The sequence below is a fragment of the Meles meles genome, chromosome 3 (genome assembly GCF_922984935.1).
Source record: "Meles meles chromosome 3, mMelMel3.1 paternal haplotype, whole genome shotgun sequence".
Lineage (NCBI taxonomy): Eukaryota > Metazoa > Chordata > Mammalia > Carnivora > Mustelidae > Meles > Meles meles.
The window spans coordinates 33,118,832-33,142,875 of record NC_060068.1 but is presented as its reverse complement, the minus strand read 5'-3'; the positions used below and the strand labels follow the sequence as shown (position 1 = coordinate 33,142,875).

Here is a 24,044-nt window from a genome sequence, read left to right as displayed (position 1 = left end):
CTCTATTCACATGGTTGGTCTTTCTAGTGACCAGCCACTGACATGAAGCTATCTGGGATCCTGCCTGGAATCACTTTGTTGGCACAACGAAGTCAGCTCCTGTCACTCAAGAAATTCCCAGGATTCTGAAGCTCTGTGCCAGGAACCAGGGACAAGGACTAGATACCCTCTTTACTAGACTTCACTCCCCACAAAGTACGGGCTGTCCAAGGTTAACAGGGGGGCCCCGAGTGTCATTTTTCTAGGGCTCAGGCCTGTGTTCTTTGATTCTAGATTCAGATTCTGACTGGCCTGGAGCCTGACGCTTGTTTAGTGTGATCTCTCAAATGTCACTGAGAAGCGTCCTGCCTGGGATCTTATGCCCTCCTCTCCCTCTTATGCCAAAAAACACACCATATCAGTGACCATGGTGGCTTTCACTTTCCCTTCTTGACAATGGCTGTGTTTCTTGGAAAAGGAGCCCTCAGAACTTTGTTTCACTCTTTGTTCTTGCAAAGGCAGAGCTCTGCAATCTGATGGCTGCTGTTTTACTACTGGCCAGATTCCCATGAGGGTGGAGTAGAGGCCAGAGATGATTTAAGTCCTGCCAGCTCCTCACAGTCAGTGTAGACATTTGGGGTGACCGTCAGCTCTTTCTCTCTACAGTGACCTCACCAGCACGCGGGACCTGTTCCAGTGCAAGGCCAGTCTGAGCAGGGGAGTGTTCCTGTTGTAGGCGGCAGGGAGCACTTCAACCAGGCTCAGCATTTTCTGAGCTGCTTGGAGAGACATTTAGACTCAATTCTGACACCAGAAGTCTCTTTTCCTCCAGGAGCTGGTAAGCAAGAAACCACTGTGGATTGAGTACAGATCTAAAAATAGAATTACAGCTCTGTAGGCCTGAGGTTGGGAGAGCCTGGATGCTTGATTTTGGGTGCTGTGGACTTGAAAGTCTGAGGGGCAGGATCTCTGGTGGATGACTGTACGCCAGTTAGAGAATTTAACTCTTTGGGGCATTTTTGAGAGGGCAGTTGGGGAACAGACTTTATGCCTGTGAACTGCAGAAGGATCATGTGAATGTCACGGCTGTCAGTGGAGAGGGTCTTCCCCCAAGAGCTTCCTGATCAGACACCCCTGCCCCCACCACACCTCATGTCTAACTACCTTTCCCTGGGGAGACAGTGCATATATTATCTATTAAAAAACAAAATTCAACTGAAAATTTTAAAGAGCTGATTCTTTTTTTGTTTACTGATTCATGAGTTAGGCAACATCTTCTCTAGCAAATAGAAAAGAGCTCCATTGTCCTGTAGGGGGAAAAAAAAACCAACAAAAAACCAAACCAAACCAAACCAAAACAAAAAAACTTTTTTAAAGGAAAAGAAGAAAAAAAGAAAAATCATTAGCAAAGAATGCACTGTTCTAGTCAAGATTGCTTTCCCAGGGATTAGCAAAGAATGCACTGCTTTAGTCAAGATCACTTTCCTAAGGAGAAGGAAAAGGGTCTATCAGAAAATTTCCTAGTGCTGACCTGAAAATTCCTAGGCTGACTGGTTAAATTATACATGCCCAGGAGAGTAAAACTGCAGTTAGGTTAGGTATTTAGTCTTGGTTTAATGAGGTCAGGCCTTAACTTAAGTGGCTTCTAGGGCCCTGGGACCCTGTGGAACTTCTTTTCCACACTCGCTCTACTTTGAACAGACTCTTAGCTTCATGAAGAGATGTGATCAAAATGGAAGGCATTGGTGCCAACTTGAGCTACTGTTCAGTGGTTTTCTCAGCTTTTGCTGTTCCTTTTCCTGGTATTCACATGTCATGATGTTTTTGCTTAATCTCTATGCTATTCACAGGTGATGACTTCAGATTCACGATTTTGGTACATTTTGCATTCAAAATTTTTGAAAGCATACAATGTACCTGGCAGATGATCAGGATAAATTTCAATGGCTGGAGTGCACATTGAAGCCATGGTTCCCAAAACCCAAACCCTCCAAATCAAATAAGTCAAAGAAAGACCCCGCTGAAGGAATCATCTTTTTAAGCCATGTGGTTTGCTCAGTGATTTTATGTAGCTGTGTTTCAACTTCCCCAGAAGTGTCCATCTGGATGCACCAGGTGGTGTTGATCACAGTATAGACAGCTCCTGCTAGGCTGAAAGAGAATCAAAGTTTGCCTTATCCTCAAGAGAATCTTTGGCCAAAAACTAAGCACATTTGTTGGGCATCTATTGTTTTAGGAATGGATTCTGAAAGATCTTTTAGGAGTTAAGGAAGTTTCTGGATTAAATTGTCATGTAAATTTACTCTTAACTAGGGAAGCTTGGTCCTGCAAAGGAATAAAATCCCAAGTCATAAATGGACCATAATTGTAAATCCAATATGTAAATCCAGGGGATTCAATAAATGAATCTCTTAATTTGGTTAGGAAATGTTAGAGACAAGATTAGATTTTTCTCTTAGCCTGAACTCTGGAAGTTATGCTCCCTTGGGGCATTCAGCTGAGGGCATTCAATTTCCAGAATTACCCCAGAGCAAAGAAAAAGGAGAAAGGGTTTCACATTTAGTTAATGTGTGAAGACTTGATCTGTTGTTTTGGTTCTGAAAGCAGTCTGCCTTGATGTCAGTTACTCATCTTCCACATCAATTTGATTTAGAGGTCTCTAGCATCTGTGTAGGGCCAGGTGTCAGGTAAAGCTTTGTTTAGCCGTGAAATATGCACCTTCTAGTTTTATAACAATGTCAGTGGTTGGCAGCATTTAGTAAGATTCCTTTCAATGGAGTTCAAAAGCTGTATTCTTCTGATGACAATTACAGAATACATGGTCACTAGGGTCTAGACTATAAACAACAGGCTCCTTTGAACGGGGATCTGGGAAGATATCTTTAACCTGTTGATGATAGGCTTGATAGTAAAACATTAGATATTTTCCCATAGTTGGTCATACTAGCATGAGACAACAAGGGATCAGCAGAAAGTTTATACCAATAGACATCGGTCTGCCATTGACTGTATTGCATGGGGTGAGTTTACATTACCCAAAGACAATACTGCAAACAGTCAGCAAGTCCAAAGGCAATACCTCAGGGCAGGGAAGTCTGCTATTTTTGGCTAGCTTAAAAATTTTAAGTTTGAGGATTCCATTAGATCTCTCAACCTTGCCTGAATATTGAGGGTGATAGGGCCAGAGATAATTCCAAGAAGTTTGCAAGTTTGTTGTTAAAGCTGGTGTGATTTGTCCAATGAAATGGCTGTCAGTTTACGGAAGATCATGGAAAGCATACCCCTCATGGGAAACACATTTCTAACAAGTCCTTTGCCACCACGAGGACATCAGCCTTTCAGCACGGGAAAGCTCCAACCTAACTGGAAAACACACATACGTAAATAGAACATATTGATAACACGTACCTTGTGGCAATTGAATAAAGACAAGCTGTGGGTGTTCAAAAGTCTTTCAAAGGAGGAGTCGTGAGGCCTCTGGGGGCAAAAGTAATTTTTGCAGGATAATGGGTCTGACAAGTCAGACCTGGATGGCAGAGCCTTTTCACATTTATACAAATCTCCCCTCAAATGTTTAGTCATAGCCTGAGTTATCTTAAATACACTATGACGGGTGAAGGAGTGGGGGGGAAATGGTGTTTGACAGGGAGCCAGGAAGAATCCAGCAGCTGTCTTGTGTTTCGTAAATCCCCGACTGTTCAACTTACAGCCATTCTTTACGCATCTTATTTTCTCTGGGTCAGAATGTTGCCATGTTACCCTGATGTCAGAATGGCAGAAATCTCACAATGAGGGGACATTTTTGCAGCGGCAGAATGGATTTTATCCACATGTGCCACATTCTTTATAGATTCTTTTGCCGAGAGTCAGCTGGGGCATTTTCCTGATACTCAGGTTCAGTACTTTTAGTGTGAGCCTCAGTTTTGACGACAGCAGCTTCAGAAGGTAAGAGAATAATTACAAGCAATAACATACTAGGATGTATCAAATTTCCAGGAATTTCACACAATTTCTAGAATACTTACATACCTATACAAATAGAACATAAACCACAGGATCTTTGTTTTCTAGGAAGATCACTTAAATGGTAAGGGAAGTTTCACAACCTATTACCAAAAGTAGATCAATGTTAGAAAAACAGACAAGCAGAACTTTGTCCTTTTACCAGATCGGAAACCAATTCTATTCTAGAACCCTATTCTATCTAGGAAACCAGTTTATATTTCTATTAAAATATATTCATTCCAAAGTGAGTAGTCCTGAACATGCATAAAATTCCTTTCCAGAGTTTCCCTTTTCACAAATTTTGTACAACTTTCTTTTTTTTTTTGTATTTATAAAGAATTTTTATATTTTTATTTATATAAACACTGTTTTGAAGAATGACACAAACTCAGAAAAATGTGATCAGAGTATTCCTTCTCACACATAGGCTACTAATGCCCTAGTATCTCAAAATCCTTTACAAAAGGAGATAGCTTAAAGAGTTCTCATCCAGGGTTGTTTTTTAATGTTACTTTTTTTTCTTCTTCTTTTTTTTTCATCTGCTTCCATTTTAAGCTTAACTTCTTCAGCTGAAAGAGCTCCCAGTTTCTTATTCTTTGCTTTCTTAACCTTTTCCTTGATGGCGGCCACATCAATTTTATTTTCAGTAGAAGCTTCCTTTGGTTTCACAACTGGTTTTTCTTTAGGTGGAATAAAAGCTTTGTTTCTTTCCTCTTGTCTCTTACTAAGAGCTTCTGCTTGTTTAGCCTTTATGGCTTCCATTTTCTGTCACTTCTTTTGACTTGCCTTCAGAAAATATTCACCACTAGCCAATTCTTTATCAATCTGACTTTCTGGTTGTGGTGGTGGGAATGGTGTGTACTCTTTCTTGACAGTTTTTTTCTTTGGTTCCTTGCGTTTATTCACATTCTTGTGCTTGAACTGTGGCAAAAATCTTTCCCAACTTTGTGATCTTAATTCAGAATCTTTTGCCAACTCTCGTTTGATCATTAAGGTTTTAATGTTATAAATTGGATGAATATTCTTCATAGTATCTAGAACTACTTTTCAAACCTCTTTTAAGCCACTAAAAGGTCCAATGACTGAAACCGTTTCCCTGAACCATCATATAACAGTTTGTTAAGAGTTCCAAAGCCTTCAAGGTAGATCCTTTGTTGACCAATGAGGCGTTGTCTTCTTTTTACAAATCTTTCTTTATTTCTCACTAAAGAACCTATTTTAATGATGTCACACGCAACATCATCCTAAAGAATTCGTACTTCCTGTTCAAATGAAACACTCCTTGCTAAAAGTTTTATTAGGTCTCTGGCCCTAATGATGATATATGGATCAAAAGTCTTCTTTGTCGTACACACAGTCATACTGCCCTCTATCAGGTCCAGGGCTGCATTAATATGATGTTCATTCAAGGCTTTCTGTACCAATGGCCAGCACTCTTTCAAGTAAGCTTCCCTATATTTTGGGAACAAAGTTGCAAAACTGCTCTCCTCCAAGAGTCCTCTGGGATTGTCCTCTTTGGAAAAAGCTGGTTCCTTCCAACCATCAGGAACAGTGAGGTGTTCATCTCGGTTCTCCGGCTTCGACTTTTTCCTACGAAACTCATTTTTCCCGTCCGCGATAGCTTGTCTGTTGAAGGAGGAGGATGCCATCTTCCTACAACTTTCTTTTGCATGCAGAAATAAAGGGCATCTCTAGTCATATATATATATATATATATATATATTTTTTTTTTTTAAGTAGGCTCCATATTGAAAATGGGGTTTGATCTCACCACCCTGAGACCAAGACACTTATGCTATTTGGACTGAGCTAACCAGGCACCCTTATTTATTTATTTATTTATTTATTTTTACCAAAAATGCATGTCTTATTTTACTTTCATTTAGAGATACTCCTTTATTCTATTTTTAGTTGCTTTGACTACATACATTAGAGTTCTTAACCCATAGAAACATTAATTTCAAGAAAACATTAAGTAGTAAGCATGAGTTAACTGTCTGCTAGACTAGTGTTCTTTAGATTGGCAAATTTACAAATTTATAAATCTACAAATACATGTTGTATCTTTATATATGATCTTTCAATATAATATGCCAAAAAATGTTTGCCAACAGACCTACATTTATCTTTAGTTTCTCGGTAATAAAGAAGCCAAAATTAGAGAAACATGATTAAGTAGTTAATGTTTCATTATTTCATCTTATTTGGAAATAATCTAGACATTTAATGAATTTAACTTAAATCACTACTGAATCTAACTCGGTGAAATTTTAAGGTTTTAGTTTATCAAAATGATTTTGGAAATGATTTAAAAGTTCACCTCAAATTTTTAAAAATTAAATTTTTATCTTTTTAATTTCCTTATTCTTAACAATTGTGGCTAGATTACATGACACATCAAAGTCAGTTATTCTCCGAAGCTATTTTTATTTTTAATTTATTATTTTTTATTATATTTTTAACTCCAGTACAGTTAATATACAGTCTTATATTAGTACAGGTGTGCAATATGGTGATCCAACAATTCTATACATTACTCAGGGCTCATCATGATAAATGTACTCTTAATCCCCTTCACGTATTACACCTATCCCTCTACTCACCTCCCCTCAGTATATCCAGCAGTTCGTTCTCTCTAGTTAGGAGTCTGTTCCTTGTTTTGTGTTTTTTCTCTTTTTCATTCTCTTTGTTTACTTATTTTGTTTCTAAAATTCCACATATGTGTGAAATCGTATGGTATTTGTCTATCACTTACTGACTTGTTTCCCATAACATTACAGTCTTCAGCTATATCTGAAGCTATAGAATTATAGTCTTCAGGTCCATCCATCTCATTGAAAATGGCAAGATTTCTTTCTTTTTTCAGGCTGAATGCTATTCTAATGTGTATATATGTGTGTGTGTATACACACACACACACACATATATATACACACACATATACACATTATATATGTACATATATATTTATATATGTATATACAAATATATATGTGTGTGTGTATTTAGTTAGTTAGTTATTTTCTGGAAATTGCTCCTAGATTTGGGAGGTTGGTTTGCTATGGTTGCCATAACAAAATACCATGAGCTGGGAGGCTTAAACAACAGAAATTTATTCTCACTCTTGTGGAAGCTGGATGTCTTAGATCAAGGTGCCTATAGGTTTTGCTTCTCCTGAAACCTCTTTCCTTGGCTTGCAGATGGCTCCTTTCTCCTGTGTCCTCACATGGCCTTCCTCTCTGTGCGCATCCCTGGTGTCTCTTCCCCTTCTTCTAAGGAGATCAGTCCTGTTAGATAGGGTCCCACAGATCTGAGCTCAGTTAAATTCATTATCTCCTTAAAAAATTCTCCTAGAAATGCAATCATAATGAGGATTAGGGCTCAACACAGGAACTTGTGGGTGTAGACTTTATTCCAGAATGAACCCTAGGTATAAAAAAGTGTTTAGTAGCAGTACTCCTTGTGGAATGTTACAGTTGAATGAGAGAATAGTGTGGGGGAGTCTGAGAACCCCAGTACCCTTGGTGAATTCCATTCAGAGGAAGACCCAGGAGGATGAGCCGGCAGATTCGCAGAGCTTAAAGGACACGACTTAGGAAGCTGCTTCAGATGCAGACGTGATCTGATACCATGTAACCTTCTCGAGAGAGAAATGGGTCATCACAGGCACCAAACTACAACTATAGTCTACCTCTGAGATATAAGTGTAAGAGAACCTTCTCAACTAACCAATAGTAATAGAAATACAGAAAATATGGGGCACCTGGGTGGCTCAGTGGGTTAAAGCCTCTGCCTTCGGCTCAGGTCATGGTCCCAGGGTCCTGGGATCAAGCCCCACATCGGGCTCTCTGCTCAGTGGGGAGCCTGCTTCCCTCTCTCTCTATCTCTGCCTGCCTCTCTGCCTACTTGTGGCCTCTGTCTGTCAAATAAATAGATAAAAAATCTAAAAAAAAAAAAAAAAGAAATACAGAAAATATGTGAGAGATGGGAGATTTCAGACTTTTTAAGGGGGCAATGCCTTGTCTTCCTTTCATGTAATGTGTAAGAATCTGTATGTTATGACCCAGCAATTCCACATCTGTTTCTGGAGAAGGTTCTACACGGGTGTACCAGAAACATGTGTAAGATATTTTTAGCAGAATAGGCAGTAACCTTTTTGATACTGGCCACAGAGATTTCTTTCAAGACACGTCTCCAAAGGCAAGGGAAACAAAAGCAAAAATGAACTTTTGGGACTTCATCAAGATAGAAAGCTTTTGTACAGCAAAGAAAAGAGTCAATAAAACTAAGAGGCAACCCATAGAATGGGAGAAGATATTTGCAAATGACACTATAGATAAAGGGCTGGTATCCAAGATCTATAAAGAACTTCTCAAACTCAACACCTAAAAAACAAATATTCTAGTCAAGAAATGGGCAAAAGGCATGAACAGACACGTCTCCAAAGAAGACATACAAATAGCTAAAGACACATGAAAAAATTTTCAATATCACTAGCCATCAGGGAAATACAAATCAAAACCACGATACACTCTAATCTTATACCAGTTAAGATGGCAAGGAGATAGATCTACAGAATTCTAAGATGAAATGATGTCAAAAACAGAATTCTATAGTCACATTATTTATTAAAACTGACCAGAAAATGAAGACATTAATTGGAACTGCAGAGACTCAGAAAGTTTATCTCCCTATTCCCCTCTCTATTACCTCCCGTGGAATGAATTTATTATCTACCTACATTTACTCATCGTCTCACTACTAAATATGCCTCTGTTTCTTTCTTTCTTCCTTTCTCTTTCTTTCTTTCCTTTCATTCTTTCTTTCTGCCCCTCCTTATTTTTTCTTCTTAAACACAGAGCCTCCAACTGGGTAAGTCTGTGTGGCCTGAGGCTGGATGAAACAACCTGAGAATGTTAGCAGAGGCTGATCCTTCACTAGAGAGCAGGGAAGGACATGTCCAGGGGCCAGGGAGGGAAAGGCTGTGATTGAAGAGAGTGCAGCCCCTTCATGCTGGGTACACTGCAGGAGTGAGTGTTACAGTGAGGGGAGAGGTTATTCATAACTGCCAGTACTATGAGGAGCTTCTTGATGGTATTATCTGTTATCTGTTGCTGTGGATCAAATTACCCCGAAACTTAGTGGCTTAAAACAAGCATTTATTTGAAAAAATAAATAAAATAAAATAAAATAAAATAAAATGAAAAACAAGCGTTTATTTGCTTATAGTTTCCAAGGGTCAGAAATATAGGAACAGTTTTAGTTGTGTGATTCTGAATAAGGGTCTCTCTTGAGGTGGCAGTCAAGTTATCAGCTTGGCTCCCTCTGGCTGGAGGGTTTGCTCCCAAGATGACACACTTACATGCCTGGCAGTTAATGCTGACTGCCTCTGTTCTCCACAAGGCCTGTAATTCTTCAGGGCCTCTCCAACAGGTTAGCTTAATATTCTATGGTTATTAGGCTGAGAGATAGAGACAGAGAAAGAGAGAGAGAGATGGAAGAGACAAAGAGAAAGACAGAGAGAGAGAAAGAGCGAGCGCATGAGAGAGAACAAGAATGAGCTAGTGAGCAGAGGATTTGTAAGGCAGAAGCTGCAGACTTCTCATGACAAAATTTTGGAATCTTGGACATTCCTTTCTTTCTTTTTTTTTAGAGAGAGAGAGAGAGTACAAGCAGGGGGAGCAGCAGGCAGAGGGAGAAGCAGCCTCCCCGCTGAGCAAGGAGCCTGATGGGGGACTTGATTCCAGGACCCTGAGACCACAACCCAAGCTGAAGGTGGACACTTAACTGACTGAGCCACCCAGGTGCCTGGACATTCCATTCTTGATGCCATATTTCATTAGTCATTCCACAGTACAGAAATAAATGAAGCCATGAAAATAGGAAATATAGTCAGAAGGTATATTAAATCTACCTTCCACTGAACATTCACCACTGACCTACAGCAGGTCAAGATTGGGTTTTCCATTCCTCTTTGGCTTCACCCCTGCTGGGATTCCCTGTGGCACTGAGGAGGAAGCTTTCATCAGTGGTTCTGATCACCTTGTCTTCTGGTTTGTCTCATTTGTTGATCTGCCTTCTTTTGTCTGAATGCATTTCTAGCTGAGTTCCTGTGTGGTAAACTTGGTGGTCTCAACCCCTCCAGTAGACCTCTGCAGTGGTCAGGCTTCCTGGTGTTCAGTGGGACTTGGTTTTCTCTTTGCCTGTGCTATGGGAGGTTCCAGTGGGTGGGGCCTCTTATTTAACCTCCTTCATCACGATCACCCAGGATAGGCTATCTAGTGTTGGGTTTACTCCAAGAACTCTGCACCTATAGCCATTCTGACCTTTAAAGCCCTTTAACCACTCATCTCAGTTTTCTCTCTCTTCCCTCATTCTCTGGGGATCTCACAATGCAGGACAGTGCTCTACATGGGACTTTCTTCTGCTTCCTGAACTCTCCAGGAAGGAAACTTAACAAACTCAGTTGGGAATAAGATAAGATGTAACTATTCCTTGAAGGCTTCCATGTGATTTCAGGACTCTCCAGCAGACTCTTCTCACTCCACTGGATGGAGAATCTGAGTAGGACACTCACCTTTTGGTGAAATTGTCTTTCAGTGTGATCTTATGTTGTCCCTTCTTGGCCATGAAGAGAAGGAATGATAATGATAATACCAAACATTTACAGAAGTCCATACCTGACCCTATTCTAAGTGCTTTATGTGCTTTAACTCATTAAATCTTCACACTACCTGGACTTGGATGGACCCCCGAGGATGTAATATTATCATCATCACCATTTTAACTATGGGAAAACTAAGACAGTGGAATGTGTCCAAGGGCACATGGCAAGGGCATCCTGGAGCCAGGATTTAACCATAGGATTCTTTATCACTTTATTACGCCTCTTTCAGTTCACTTTCATTCAATATTAACTTCACTTTCCATCTCAGTTAATATTTATGATAACCTCTGAAAAAACCCTCCTCTTTGAGAGAAGCCTGAAGATGGGTCAAAATTATACACATTGGTCCAGTTTATGTACATCCACCAAATTCAGATTGGATTCCATATTAGAGAATATCTTCCCAGGTAAGTAGAGTAAGGTGATGAGGTTGATGGAGAATGAGGCAGAGAAGGAGGGATGCTCTTGGTAGGACTGAATGATTCCCACAGTGGTGAGAACCAAGTTAGGATACTTGGTGGTGGAGAGTGAGATTTCAAATTTTATCTGAAAAAAAAACTCTTATAAAATTTTTTTTTTACTATATATACACCCACCCAGGAGAAAATATAGATTTAGGGTGTGAAATGGTTCAAATTAGGAGAGTTTTCATAGCCACAGCAGACCAGAACCAAACAAACAGGGCAGGAGCTCCAGACAGATACTCACACACTGCTGGGGAGTAGCCCAGCCCTCAAGAGATACTGAGTGGGAACTTTCTATCATCCATTACAAACAGCCCCATCACTGCAAGGGTACTTGAGTTTCAGAGGTAGTTCTTACCATACTACCAAGGGCTGTTGTTGGCTGTCTGTGTGTGTTCATTGGCATCCACAGCTAGTTTTCAAGTTCATTTATAAGCTTGCATTTTTTACTTGCAGTTATTTCTACCCAGAATGCAAATATTTAACTGCGTTAAAGAAATTGCCCCTAATTGTTGGACACCAAATCCATCCTTTATAGATATATTGGTGAGGTGGGCTTTTCAAACACTATTTCCCCAGACCATGTCATTTAGAGCTTCATGCCCATTGATGATGCAGATGTTTATTATACTTCCCTAGAATAAATCAGTATGTTGATTTTTTTACTCACCTTTTCCTTGTGGTGATTAAATGGGGAGAAATGTGGGGCTTGGTCTACACTGAGTTCATGCTCACAAAAATTCCTGATGTCTCAGAACTCTAGTCCAGTCCAAGGCTGATCCCTGCTACATGGCTCAAGATAATTGGGCATGACATCAACTATATAGGATCCTGCATGGGAAATGTACTAATGAGTGTTCTTCATTCTGCTTCTTAGATCATGAAATCTATCTGGTACATTAGAACCAGAGTTCAAAAAAGCTACCCCTTGGAATAGATGCAGTAAATCAAAATGGAGGGTAGGGAAATTATTGGTAAATCTTTCCTCAGGTGTACGCATGTGTGTGAATGCATGTGTGCATTTTACTGCTGGTGTCTATCAGAAGATGAAAGATCTGCTCACAGTTTCTTGTTCTCTTGTAAGCTCAACTGCCCTCTCTAGTTGAATCTGCTCCCCAGACTCTTTCCATAAAGGCCTAGGTTTCCTTATTCAGAGACCTCAAAGTCTGTTGGGGAAGAGGGGAGACCAGAAGTAAGATCAGTAAGTTGGGAGCTGAGGGATCACTTGCTCTCTGGGCTGATCTCTGAGGTCCTCTACTCAACTTCTGGGCCAGTAATCTGAGTCTCAATGTCCTACAGGCTCACACATGCCAAAAATTGCACCCTGAAGATTCCTGGAAGACCCTGCAACCTCTCATGTAATTACCCTTGTTCCAGCCTGGCTGGGCAGTGTCACATGGGGAGAGTATGGTTTTTAAAGGATCCTGAGAGGGCCCCATGTGCAGGGTTGTCTAGCATGAGGTTCAGGGCAGGGACCAGATGAGATGGTAGAGGGGGATAGGGAGGGAGCTGTGGCTGGTGCTGCAGGGCCCTAGTTACCCCCCTGGTAGGGTCCAGCGTAGATGATCTGATGAGCAGACTTTGCAAAGTCCATGGCTGGGTCAGACATGGTCACAGAAATGGTCTGGAAAGCATAGTTTGTGCTCACCTCCCACACCCACATTGAGCGGGAGGTGTCATACTCTGTCCTTGCCCCTACTTGCCTTTCAGTGGACTCTGGAGTAGCTTCCACATTTCCACATTTCAGATGACAGATTTAGGAAGAAAAGTTAATTTGTCAACCAAGGAGTGAAGGATATGCAATGATGCATTGTGCTTCATTCCTCTAACAGAAATATGTCCCATACCTGCTGGGCACTAAGGCCAGCAGATAGAGAGTCCAGGGAATTATTTACTCTAAGTGCCAAGGCCTATATATGTGTTTTTATGATACTTTCTGGGACCTTTTCACCTTTTGAAAAGACAGGATTTTTTTTTTCAATTGATCTAGCACACAGGAAGTCAAGGTGAGATGGGTACAGGTCGAGGTTGTGATGGGATTTAGATAAACCTTGAAAAGAATTCAAGGGTTATAGCCTAGATCCTCTGTTCTGACTGGCCTGGGCGGCACAGGACATCCAGCCTTCCCCATGCAATACCAGGGGCAAACTTAAAGGCAACCAGAATACATAGCGTGCTCAGGGGCAGAAGAAACCCCTTCACACAACCAAGTCAATGAGCCTGGAACTCACCCAGGAAACGGTCTCACTGGAGCCAGGGTGGCTGGTAAGACCTTCAGAAACCTCTATGTTCCCCCTAAACAAGAACTTGGGCTACTGTTGGGAAAGGTCAAGAGAGGTCTTAAAGAACGTTGTTTGTTTGTTTGTTTTATTAGGAGGGATCACAAGGAGGCAGAGAGGCAGGCTGAGAGGGAGGGGGAAGCAGGCTCCCTGCTGAGCAGAGACCCACCCCGATGCAGGGCTGCATCCCAGGACCCTGAGACCATGACCTGAGCTGAAGGCAGAAGCTTAACCCACTGAGCTACCCAGGTGACCCTTAAAGAAGGTTTTGAGTACAAAGGCAAGGGAGGTATTCTCATTCCAAAAGTATTCTTCATTTTCCAAAATTTTCCCTCAGCCTGAGCCAGCCCAGAGCTCCATCTTTCTGACTTGTAGCCAGGTTTGCCCTTTTATGCTCTGAGGTTTCCTGCACTGGTACTGAGGCAAACTTGGTCAAGAACAGCAATACCAGCAGAGTGCATTGGTGTGAGACTTGGATTAAGCAGTTTAGGCAAGCAGTGTTGGTGTGGTGCTGTTTACTCAAGGTTGTTATTGTTGAGGGGTGGGGGAGGGAATGGCATCAGCCCCTTCTTTGTCCACAGGGAGGAGTCTCTTTGCTTGCTGCTTGCAGGGAAACACTGCCAGAAGAGCTAATAATCTCCCTTCCCTGTGTCTCAGGAGTTTTTCAGATTGCTGTTTTCATGCTCTTTGTCTCTGGGTTGTTTGCCTTCTCTCCAAGAACAGCACTGTGTGCTCTGGACTCTAGCCCAGCCAAGGTTGCTGACCTTTAAAACTCCAAACTTTAGGCACATTTTGCGGCTGGGAGCCTGTGCTGGTCCTCTGGGGGAGGGTTTTGTCTCACTGGGACGGATGCAGGCAGGTTTGACTGAGATGGGCAGTCATACCAGAGTGCAGGGGCTTGGGACTTGGAGCAAGGTGACTAGGCAGCCAGGGTCAGGGGGAATCCCCCCAAGCAGGTGGCTCTGTGCCTGTCCTGAGGGGTGAGGGAGGGAAATGGGGTCCATTTACACTTTTGTCCCCTGAGAGGCATCTCTGTGAACTCCACCTCTCACAGATGCACTCCAAGGAGAGTGAACGATCTCTCTCCCCTGGGTGCTTTTCTCCATGACCAGGGCTCCCTCCTCTCTCTAGTACCCATGATCCATTTCCCCTCCAAACCACATCTCCATGCTTCCTGTCTTCCTCAATGTGGTCTCTTCTCTCCCTCTAGTTGTGGACTCTCTTCTGGCAGTTTCAGGTCAATTTCTTGGGTGTTCAGAATGATTTGACAGTTATCCAGCTGTGTTTGAGGGAGGGGACCAACTTAGGGTCCTTCTATGATACCACCATCTTAGCTCCTCCCCCTATAGTACTTACCTAACTGATAGCTGAAATCTTGTACTTTTTTGATCATTTCCTCCAAATCACCCTCCTCTCATCATCTGTCTCTGCCGCTCCACAAGCCTGATCTGATTTTCAATGAATTATTTCATTTTAGTTTTAGATCCACACATCAGTTAGATCACACAGTATTTGTCTCGCTCTGCCTGATTTATTTTACTAAGCATAATGCTTTCAAGGTACATTCATGTTGTCACAAATGATAGGTTTTCCTTGTTTTCTATGGTTGAATAATACGTTCAAAGTTTTGACAAACTATTGAACAGCTTTTCAGAGGCTTGCTGTTTCTTTTCTTTTTTTTTTTTAAGATTTTATTTTTAATCTCCACACCCAACATGGGGCTCAAACTTACAACCTAGGATTAAGAGTCCCACTCTCTACTAACTGAGCCAGCCAGTTGCCCCAAGGCTTGCTGTTTCTAATCTAAATACCTTTGCAGTGAGTTCGGAGTGGATCTGATACCCTGTTTGATATAACAAATCTGATGATCTTCAGCCACCCTGTGCACTTGGCCCTCCTAATTCTCCTGCTTTTCTTATTTCGACAGGTCACTCTACTGATCAGAGACATGACACAGGCCAATCAATCCCTTCACACTCCATTGTCTACATCCTTCACCCCTGCTCTGCAGTACAATACAGGATGGACAGTCTTACCTAAGGCAACTGCCACAAACATTGAAAAGGCACTGGTAGAAGCGAAGTTGCTGGGGGTGGTCTCTGTGGCCAGGGAAATCCTGGAGATAGCATCCAGTGCCCCAGTGAGAATTGCTGTCACTGGGGACTCTGGCAATGGCATGTCTTCCTTCATCAATGCACTGAGGGGAATTGGGCATGAACAGGAAGACTCAGCTCCCACTGGGGTGGTGGGGACCACCCAGATTCCCATTTGCTACTTTTCCTCCCATTTTCCCAATGTGGAGTTGTGGGACCTACCTGGAATAGGGGCAGGTACCCAAACCCTGGGGAACTATCTAGCGGAGATGCAGTTTAGTCTGTATGACCTCTTCATCATCATTGCATCAGAACAGTTCAGCATGAATCTCGTGAAGCTTGCCAAAGCCATCCAGGGACAGGGAAAGAAGTTCTACATTGTCTGGACCAAGCTGGACAGGGACATCAGCACATGTACCCTCTCAGAGGAACGACTCCTGCAGAATATCCGAGAGAATATTTGGGAAACTGTCCAAAAGGAGGGAGTGCACAAACCCATCATATTCCTGGTCTCCAGCTTTGACCCTTTATTGAATGACTTCCCAGAGCTTAGGGATACCTTGCACAGGGACATCTCTGATATCAGGTACCATTGTCCTTTAGAAAAACTGTCTGACACCTGTGAGAAGGTCATTAATGACAAAATGACCTCTTTGCAGGGGCAAATCGCTTCAAATTCTTTCCAGGACGTCCTTGGCATCCAGAATGCAGATGATCTGGCAGAGTGTCTGATGGCCTACCACTTGTGTTTTGGTGTGGATGATGAGTCTCTCCAGCAGATGGCCCAGAGTATGGGGAAACCTGTGGAGGAGTACAAGGCTATTATGAAGTCTCAGGATCTGCACACTGTCCTCACTGGGGACAGGATATTATCTTTCATGAATTGTAATACAGCCTCTTACTTATATTCAATTCTGAGACACATCCCATTCTTAGGTGATACTGTTCTCAACTACCTGAGAGTGTGGAAACACAGACACTTCCTTGAAATAGTTGCCAAGGACACCAGGACCATCATGAAGAAAATCCTCACAGACTCCATCATCTGAAGAGCTGTGGTTTCTTCTGGAGGGAAGTCAGGACATCTGGGGTCCTCTTTTCACATTGTACCCTCCCTTCCTGTATTCTCAGTCAAGCTCAGTATTTCCACTTTCATCGGTTCTAAGTTCTTCAAGACAAATGAGCTGATTTTCTCATTTTGAATCCCTGTTGGGAAACTCTAAAATTTGTTCTGCTTCTTATCACTTATTAAATGAGCCTGGATCCAAAGGTGAATGAAAAGATTTGCTCTGTGACATACAGTCTCATTCTGACATCCTCTTATCACTTAACATTAACATCCATTCTCCAGACTCTCTTGGTTTCTCATGTTCTTTCACTTCTCACCTCTGGACTTAGAGAGGCATACAGATGCAGAGGGAAGAACATCCTTTGGGATGTTCCCCTTGGGGAAATATGATGCAGAATGTATGTTTAGCTATTCTTTGAAAGTTTCCAAGACCATTCTGGTATTCTGCAAAGCTCTGCCCTTATACCTCCCCTCACTGATTGCACAAAAACATTTATATAGGAAAAAAAAAAGAATACAGGAAAGGGAGACAAGAGCCATTGTTACTGGGAATAAAAAACTGTTGAATATATAAGGAAATCTGACTACTGTAAGTAGTAACACTGACTGCCACCCCTCCAAGAGTTCATGCTCTTCACATGCACAGCTCATGGTGGCCTGTCATAGGAAATAGTACCTGTTAGATTATGCTTCCTTTAGAGAAGTGTTTGTTTACTTAAAGTTACCCTCTATGCTGTGTTCTTTGCCAAAGTTATCTCCTATGTCGGTCAAAGGAATCTTAATCTGATTGTCAACACTGAAGAAAGTAAACCACTGCCTATGACCTCACTGTCTATACAGTTAACCCAACATATATAGACTCTATGGAAATTCTCCTAATTGGAAACCTGGTTCTAGATTTTTCCCTTTACCGTGTGTGTGCGTGTGCATGTGTGTGTGTGTGTGTATAACAAAAATTGTTTTTTATAAGAGCTTTTTTTCAATGATGTTTGAAACCTCACTCTCCACACCAAAAGTAACATAACCTGGGTCTCACCACTGTGGGAATCATTCATTCCTCACAAGAGCAACCATCCTTCCTAGTAACATTCTCCATCAACCCCATGACCTTACTCTATTTACCTGGGAAGATCACACCCGGTATGGAACCCAATCTAAATTTGTTGAACATATCTGAATTGGACCAATGTGTAAAATTTTGGCCACCAAATCTTTGTAACTGAAGGTATAAGATAATTAAACAAATCTGGGGGCAAAGTAAGAAGGGGATGAGGAAGTGGCACAGTATGGTTTTATCATAATAATACTATGCCATTCCCTTAACCTCAGATGACTCTGCATAGTAATGATGACATTACTCCAGAATATCCTTTCTCCCTGAAAGTGTCCCATGCAACTCTTCTAATTCTTACTCTCAGTTGGACTTGTTGCTCTCCCAGCCTGGAGCACAGGCCTTGCTCACATTCATCCATCACCTTGGTGGTGCTGGTGCTTCTTAGATTCCCTGTTCACTCACATTAGGTCCATTCTCAAACAAAGTGAGAAAAAAAAGTTCCCTGGGAGGTACTTTGTGAGTCTTTGCTATTCCATTTAAGGCCTCCATTTTGTGGTCACTTTTAATAAATAGTTTGAGTATAGGAAACAGCATCATTTTCTCTTAGAACTCTGAAGATCTATCTCCTCCTAGCATGTCATGTTGCCAGTATAAATCCCAACGCCAATTCCATTTCTTTCCTTAAATGATCACCTGGTTGTCATCATCCCTGGGGACTATGTCAGAAGTGTCGCCAGGGGACTAGTGACCTGGAGGACCTCCATCAACACTCAGCATTGAGAAGGCTTGTTAAGTGACAGCTGATGTGAAAATAAATGGATGAAGTGGAAACGCATATTACCAAGTGAGAGAAATCAAAGGCTAAATACTGCACGATTCCAAGTATGTAACATTCCAAGAAGGGCAAAACTGTAGAAATGAGAAAAAGATCAGTGGTTCTTAAGGGTTCAGGTCGGGGAGGGACAACCCAGTGCAGCACAGGGGCCATTTAGAGCAGTGAAACCACTCTGTGTGATATGATAATGGTGGATTAATTATATTTTTGTCAAATCTCATAGAATATACAACACCAAGAGGGAACCCAATGTAAACTATGGACAGGGAGGGAGAAAAATGGGTCAGTTTGGGTTCATGAATTGTAGGATGGTGTGAGTTGTTGACAGTGGACAGGCTGTACTTGTGTGAGGGCAGGGGGTTCATGGGAACCCTATGCACCTTCTGCTCAATTTTGCTGTGACATTAAAGCTGCTTTAAAGGAGAGTCTAGTGAAAAAGATAATGGCTGCTGACATCATTCTTCCCCTTTGGCATTGTTCCTTATTATGTGTTCTAAGCGCAATAACGTTCAGCAGCTAGCTACAGTAGGATATATATGATACTATACGGATATATACACAGAATAATGTAAGATATAAAGATAAATACCTGTTAACTCAACTCCCAAATTAAGAACTGGAATGTTACTTAAATCATTGGATATTCCCACAAGCATCACCCCATATCGTGTCTCTCTGCATCTATTCTCAGATGTACAGATCCTTTGAATTTGGAGTTTAATGTGTGTGTGTGTGTGTTTTGTTTGTTCGTTTGTTTGTTTGTTTTTACTTTCTTTAGTTATTTCCATAGATGTGTGTTTCCTCAGACATTATATCATTCAGTTTTGCTTGTTTGGATGCTTTAGAAAAATTGAATTAGTTTGTGTTCCATCCTCTTTAATCATTTACATTGTTTCTCTCACATTTGTTCTCCATTTTGCCAAGATAGCACATAATCTATTCACTGTCAGTGGAAATTTGAGTTTGGGGTTCTCTACAGTTGTTTCTATCTCTTCAACACCGTTCTTCTACAAACATCTTACACATGTTTCTGGTACACCTGTGGCAAACTTTCTCTAGAACTAGCTGTGGAATTGCTGGGTCATAATATACAGATACACATTACATGAAAGGAATACGATGCATTGCTTACAAAACACCCTCAAATCTCCCACCTTTCAGATATTTTCTGTATTTCTAACTCTACTGGCCAGTTGAGAAGGCGCCTAACCTTACAACTCAGATGGAGACGATACCTGTAACTTGGTGCCTGTGACCACCCCTTTGTCTCGAGGAGATTAATGGTGTCTAACCACATTTGCATCTGAAGCAGTTTCCTGAGTCATGTCCTTTAAGCTCTGCAGGATCTGCTGGCTCACCCTCATGGGTCCTCCTCTGATGGACTTCCCCAGGGATGCTGGGGTTCTCAGACATGCACACAACATTCTGTATTCCAACTCTAACACTACACAAAGACTACTGTTACGAAACATATTTTTAGACTTAGGGCTCATTCTGGAGTGAAGTGTATACCCACAAGTTCCTGTGTTGAAGCTGTAAACTTCCTTTGTGACTGTATTGTAGGAGGCTCATTAAGGAGACAATGAAGGTTAACTGAGCTCAGATGGGTGGGGCTGTGACCCATGGGGCTGATTTTAGAAGGAGGAGAAGAGACACCAAGGATGCACACACAGAGAAAGGCCATATAAGGACACAGGAGAATGGGGCCATCTGCAAGCCAAGGACAGAAGCTTCAGAAGAAGCAAAACCAAAGGCACCTTGATCTAAGACATACAGCCTTCAGAATAGTGAGAGAATAAATTTCTGTTATTTAAGCCTCCAGCCCATGGTATTTTGTTATGGCAACTCTAGCAAACCTACTTCCTGAAACTAGGAGCAATTTCCAGAATACAGTCTGATCCCCAATGGGTTTTTATTCTATTCATGCCTCAGCTTCTCTCCATTGGATTGGAAGTATGTTTTTAGTTAGGGTTGAGGAAGACTCCAGAGATTTGACTCCCCATTTTTTTTTTTTTTTTAAATCACTGAAGCCTTGAAAACTCTCCTTCTCTTCCATCTAGCACCATGATCAGCTCTGGGGAGCTGCTCACCTAGATGCATGAGCCCAAGAGGCAGCTGGCTGTCCTCCACCCAGCCTCCCACAGAGGCTCTACCATCATTCCTTCACCATCACTATGCAACACTGGTTCGGTTCCAGTGTGTGAAAGCCAGAGTGGCCCACTGAGACCCTGAGTGTGCTCTGTGCACTGAGGTCACAGAGCTAGGTTCAGGTCCCAGACCTTTCTCTGGGAGTACAGTGAATGAAGACTCTCCTGACAGTGGTTCCTCTCACTGAATGTGACCAGAGATATTTTGTGGTTCAAGAACTATGAAAGATGCTTTCTGCCTTTTGCTTTCTACCAACTTGAGAAATCAAAAAGGAGATTAACCAAAAAACATGACATCACTTCATATTGAGTGCCATTTTTAAATTTAAACATACAGTAAACTCCTATGAAGTCAGTGACGGGAAAATGAGTGTACTGAGAAGGAACATAAATGACTCAAAAAGCCCACAAAAGCAAATATTGGTGTTGTGCTTCTTCTATTAATATTGGAGACCAAGAAACTCCGGTTGTCTGGTTGTAAGATAGGTGTCCTGGCTGGTGCAGTCAAATGCTCTACCACTGAGCTATACCCCCTGTGTCCTGGCTGGTGAAGCAGAAATGTTTCCTATTCTCACTAACGTCTGGGTGGAACTTCCTTTGAGATCACCACATTCACCTTCATTTCATAAACCAGCATGTGACTGTGACTCTCAGCAACTCCATGTTAGGGAAGGTGGTGGTTGTGGAAAGCTTTCCTGCCCTCAGTATTTTCAGAGGCTTGTGCGAAGAAGCAGATAATGGAATGTAGGAAAAATATTTAGAAAGAGACCACCCAAGGCAAATTCTGCTGTGTAGGGGAGGATCTTGTCACTCAGGTAAAGACTATCCTGGGACAAATAGGAGATGCAGTGTAGGGAATATGGTCAATGAGATGGTAGTAGTGGTGTATGGTGACCGCTGGTAGCTACACTTGTGATGAGCCCAGCAGAGCCTACAGAGTTGTGGATTTATTTGTTGTGTACCTGAAACTAATGCAACATTCTCTTTCAACAATACGTTAAGGAAAGAAATAAGGAGTTTCCCAGGAGTTCTAATTAAAGAAATCCCTCACTAAGATAATGGGGGTTAGGCTGGCTGTGGAGGAGAGATGGGAGTTCAGATGTCACTTATCTACTTCCGTGTTCTCCCAAAGAGCAATCTACCAATTAATGCAGGGCCTAGAGACCACTTGGAAATCCCACAGCAGCTGCCTCTTACTCTCTTCCCTATAGCCTCAGACTCTGGCTCACCTCCTCCATGGACCAGGCCAGTCACAACATCACCCCGGACCTCATTCCTCATGCATAAAATACGGAATTGGAGGATGGTGGTATTCAAGGACTCCTCCTGCATCCGTGTGTTTTGGTTCTGTGACTCCTGGAAGCAAAAGAGGACAGTTTCCCTGCCCACCTAGCTATAGACTTGCACACCTGCTGACAGCAAGTTGGACTCAGTCAAGGGCTTCAGCTCAGGCCCAGAAATCAGGGCCTGAGACTTCAGGGTTGTTCCATACAGATCCCCAAGAACTGATGTGGGATCAGGCACAGGCAGAGCAGCCTCCTCTTGAGGTCAGGTCTAAGGGGGAAGGGAGTGATGACAACTGCCCTCCTTCTGTTATAAGCCACACCAACACTCGCGGTTCCTTTCCTCCTTCCTCTGCTGGCTTCAGAAATGCTTGTATGCCTGTGTAGATGGGGTGCTAGGTAGTTTCACACTTGCAAATGGGTTCACCTTGGCCTGATCACCAGCCAGCAGCACTAGTGTTTTAGTCAGAATTATTTCTGCTGCAAGAGCTTTGTCTGCTCAGGCTGCCATTGCAAAGTCCCACAGTCTGGGTGGCTTAAACAACAGAAGTTGGTTTTCTCAGAGCTCTGGGGCTAGAAGTCCTAGACCAAGGTATTTTCAGGGTTGGTTTCTTCTGAGGCCTCTCTCCTTGGTTGGCAGAGTGCCAGCTTCTCCTTTTCCCTGTGCCCACATGGTCTTTCCTGTGTGCTGCTTGACTGCATCCAACTTTCCTCTGCTTACAAGAAGTCATATTGGATTCGGGACCATCCTGAATATCTCAGTTTAACTTCACTGCCTCTTTGAAGACCTTGTCTCCACATACATTTACTTCATAGGTATTGGGGGTTTGGACTTCATCACAGAATTTGGGGTGGAAGTGGGGGACACAATTCAGCCCAGTACTGGCTTCAAGCACCTCCACCACCCTGGGGCACAGAGGAATAAATGTCACGTTGTCACATGACAACGTTGTCACGTTGGGGTTTTGTTTTCTCGGGTCAACTAAATCCCTTTCCACTCACCCACCTGCTTCCTGGCTTCCCTCATTGTCTTTTTGTTGTCTTCTCCCCTGGAATGTGTGTGTGTGTGTGTGTGTGTGTGTGTGTGTGTGTGTGTATGACTATTTACATGGGATAGGTTTCTATGTATATATAGGAAAGGACAGTCAAGGATCACAACCTCTGGCATGAGCCCCTAACAGTGATAGCAGCACTTAGACGGGAAGGCTATGGCAACTCAAAGGTATCAGAGGCAAATGAGGGAGCAGGAGGAAAATCAACCTTTCATTAGTGTCAGAGAGATAAGAAATTACTACACTATGCCTACACCTAAATGATTTTCTGACACATAGTAGCCAGTAAATGCTAGCTGGTTGAAAGCTGAATGCACAAAGATCCCAGGCCATACACAGGGAACATTCAGAGAACAACAACAAAATCTGTTGGAAATAAGACGTTTGAGAACTGGGTGGAAACGAAGTATACAAGGCTTGGACAATCAGGGAATCTTCCAGAAGTAAAAAATAAATTTTTTGAAGGATGGCATTTGAGCCTTGAAAGATGGCAGGAGTGTAGGAAGACCCTAGGCTTATCTGTTCCCAGGAACACAAGTAAATAACTATCAACTCTTCCTAAATACTCCAGAAATCAGTCTGAAGACTGACAGAATAAACTTCACAACATAGAGAGGAGACTCCCTCAAACATGCAGGGCAGGAGGGTCTGCAGACAACTGGCCGGAAGGATTGTACAGCCAGAGCACAACAGCAGAGCGCACTTAATGCAAACCAGAGTCATTCTTGGGAGCACAAAGCCCCAGACATTACATAACCTGTTCTTCATAAAGCCATTACTTTCAGGAACAGGCAACATAACTGGCTTTTCTAACACACAAAAAAGAAGGTAGAGGGTTAGAAAAGATGTCAAGATGGAGGAATTTATCCTAAATGAAAGAACAAGATAAGACTGTAGCAGACATCTAACCAAAACAGATATAAATAACATGATGGATGGAGAATTGATGATAATGCTATAATGTTATTATGTTATTATGTTATTGTTATATTAATGTTTTAATAAAACATTAAATATAGGGGCGCCTGGGTGGCTCAGTGGGTTAAGCCACTGCCTTCGGCTCAGGTCATGATCTCAGGGTCCTGGGATCGAGTCCCGCATCGGGCTCTCTGCTCAG

General features: G+C 42.2%; 1 protein-coding gene and 1 pseudogene across 2 annotated transcripts; one reads left to right on the top strand and one right to left on the bottom strand.

Annotated features, from left to right (window-relative positions):
- Positions 1-612: 612 nt before the first annotated feature.
- Positions 613-16,768, top strand: LOC123938636 (immunity-related GTPase family M protein 1-like). Of its 2 annotated transcripts, none has more exons than XM_046000200.1 (2): positions 613-817; positions 15,322-16,768. In XM_046000200.1, the coding sequence occupies exon 2, from the start codon at positions 15,343-15,345 to the stop codon at positions 16,534-16,536; it is 1,194 nt and encodes a 397-aa protein (XP_045856156.1). In that variant the 5' UTR covers positions 613-817; positions 15,322-15,342; the 3' UTR covers positions 16,537-16,768. The 2 variants fall into 2 exon arrangements, with proteins under 2 accessions (XP_045856156.1, XP_045856155.1); XM_046000199.1 differs by lacking the exon at positions 613-817 and adding an exon at positions 13,044-13,380.
- On the bottom strand, positions 4,382-5,639 carry LOC123938637 (annotated as a pseudogene).
- Positions 16,769-24,044: the final 7,276 nt, after the last annotated feature.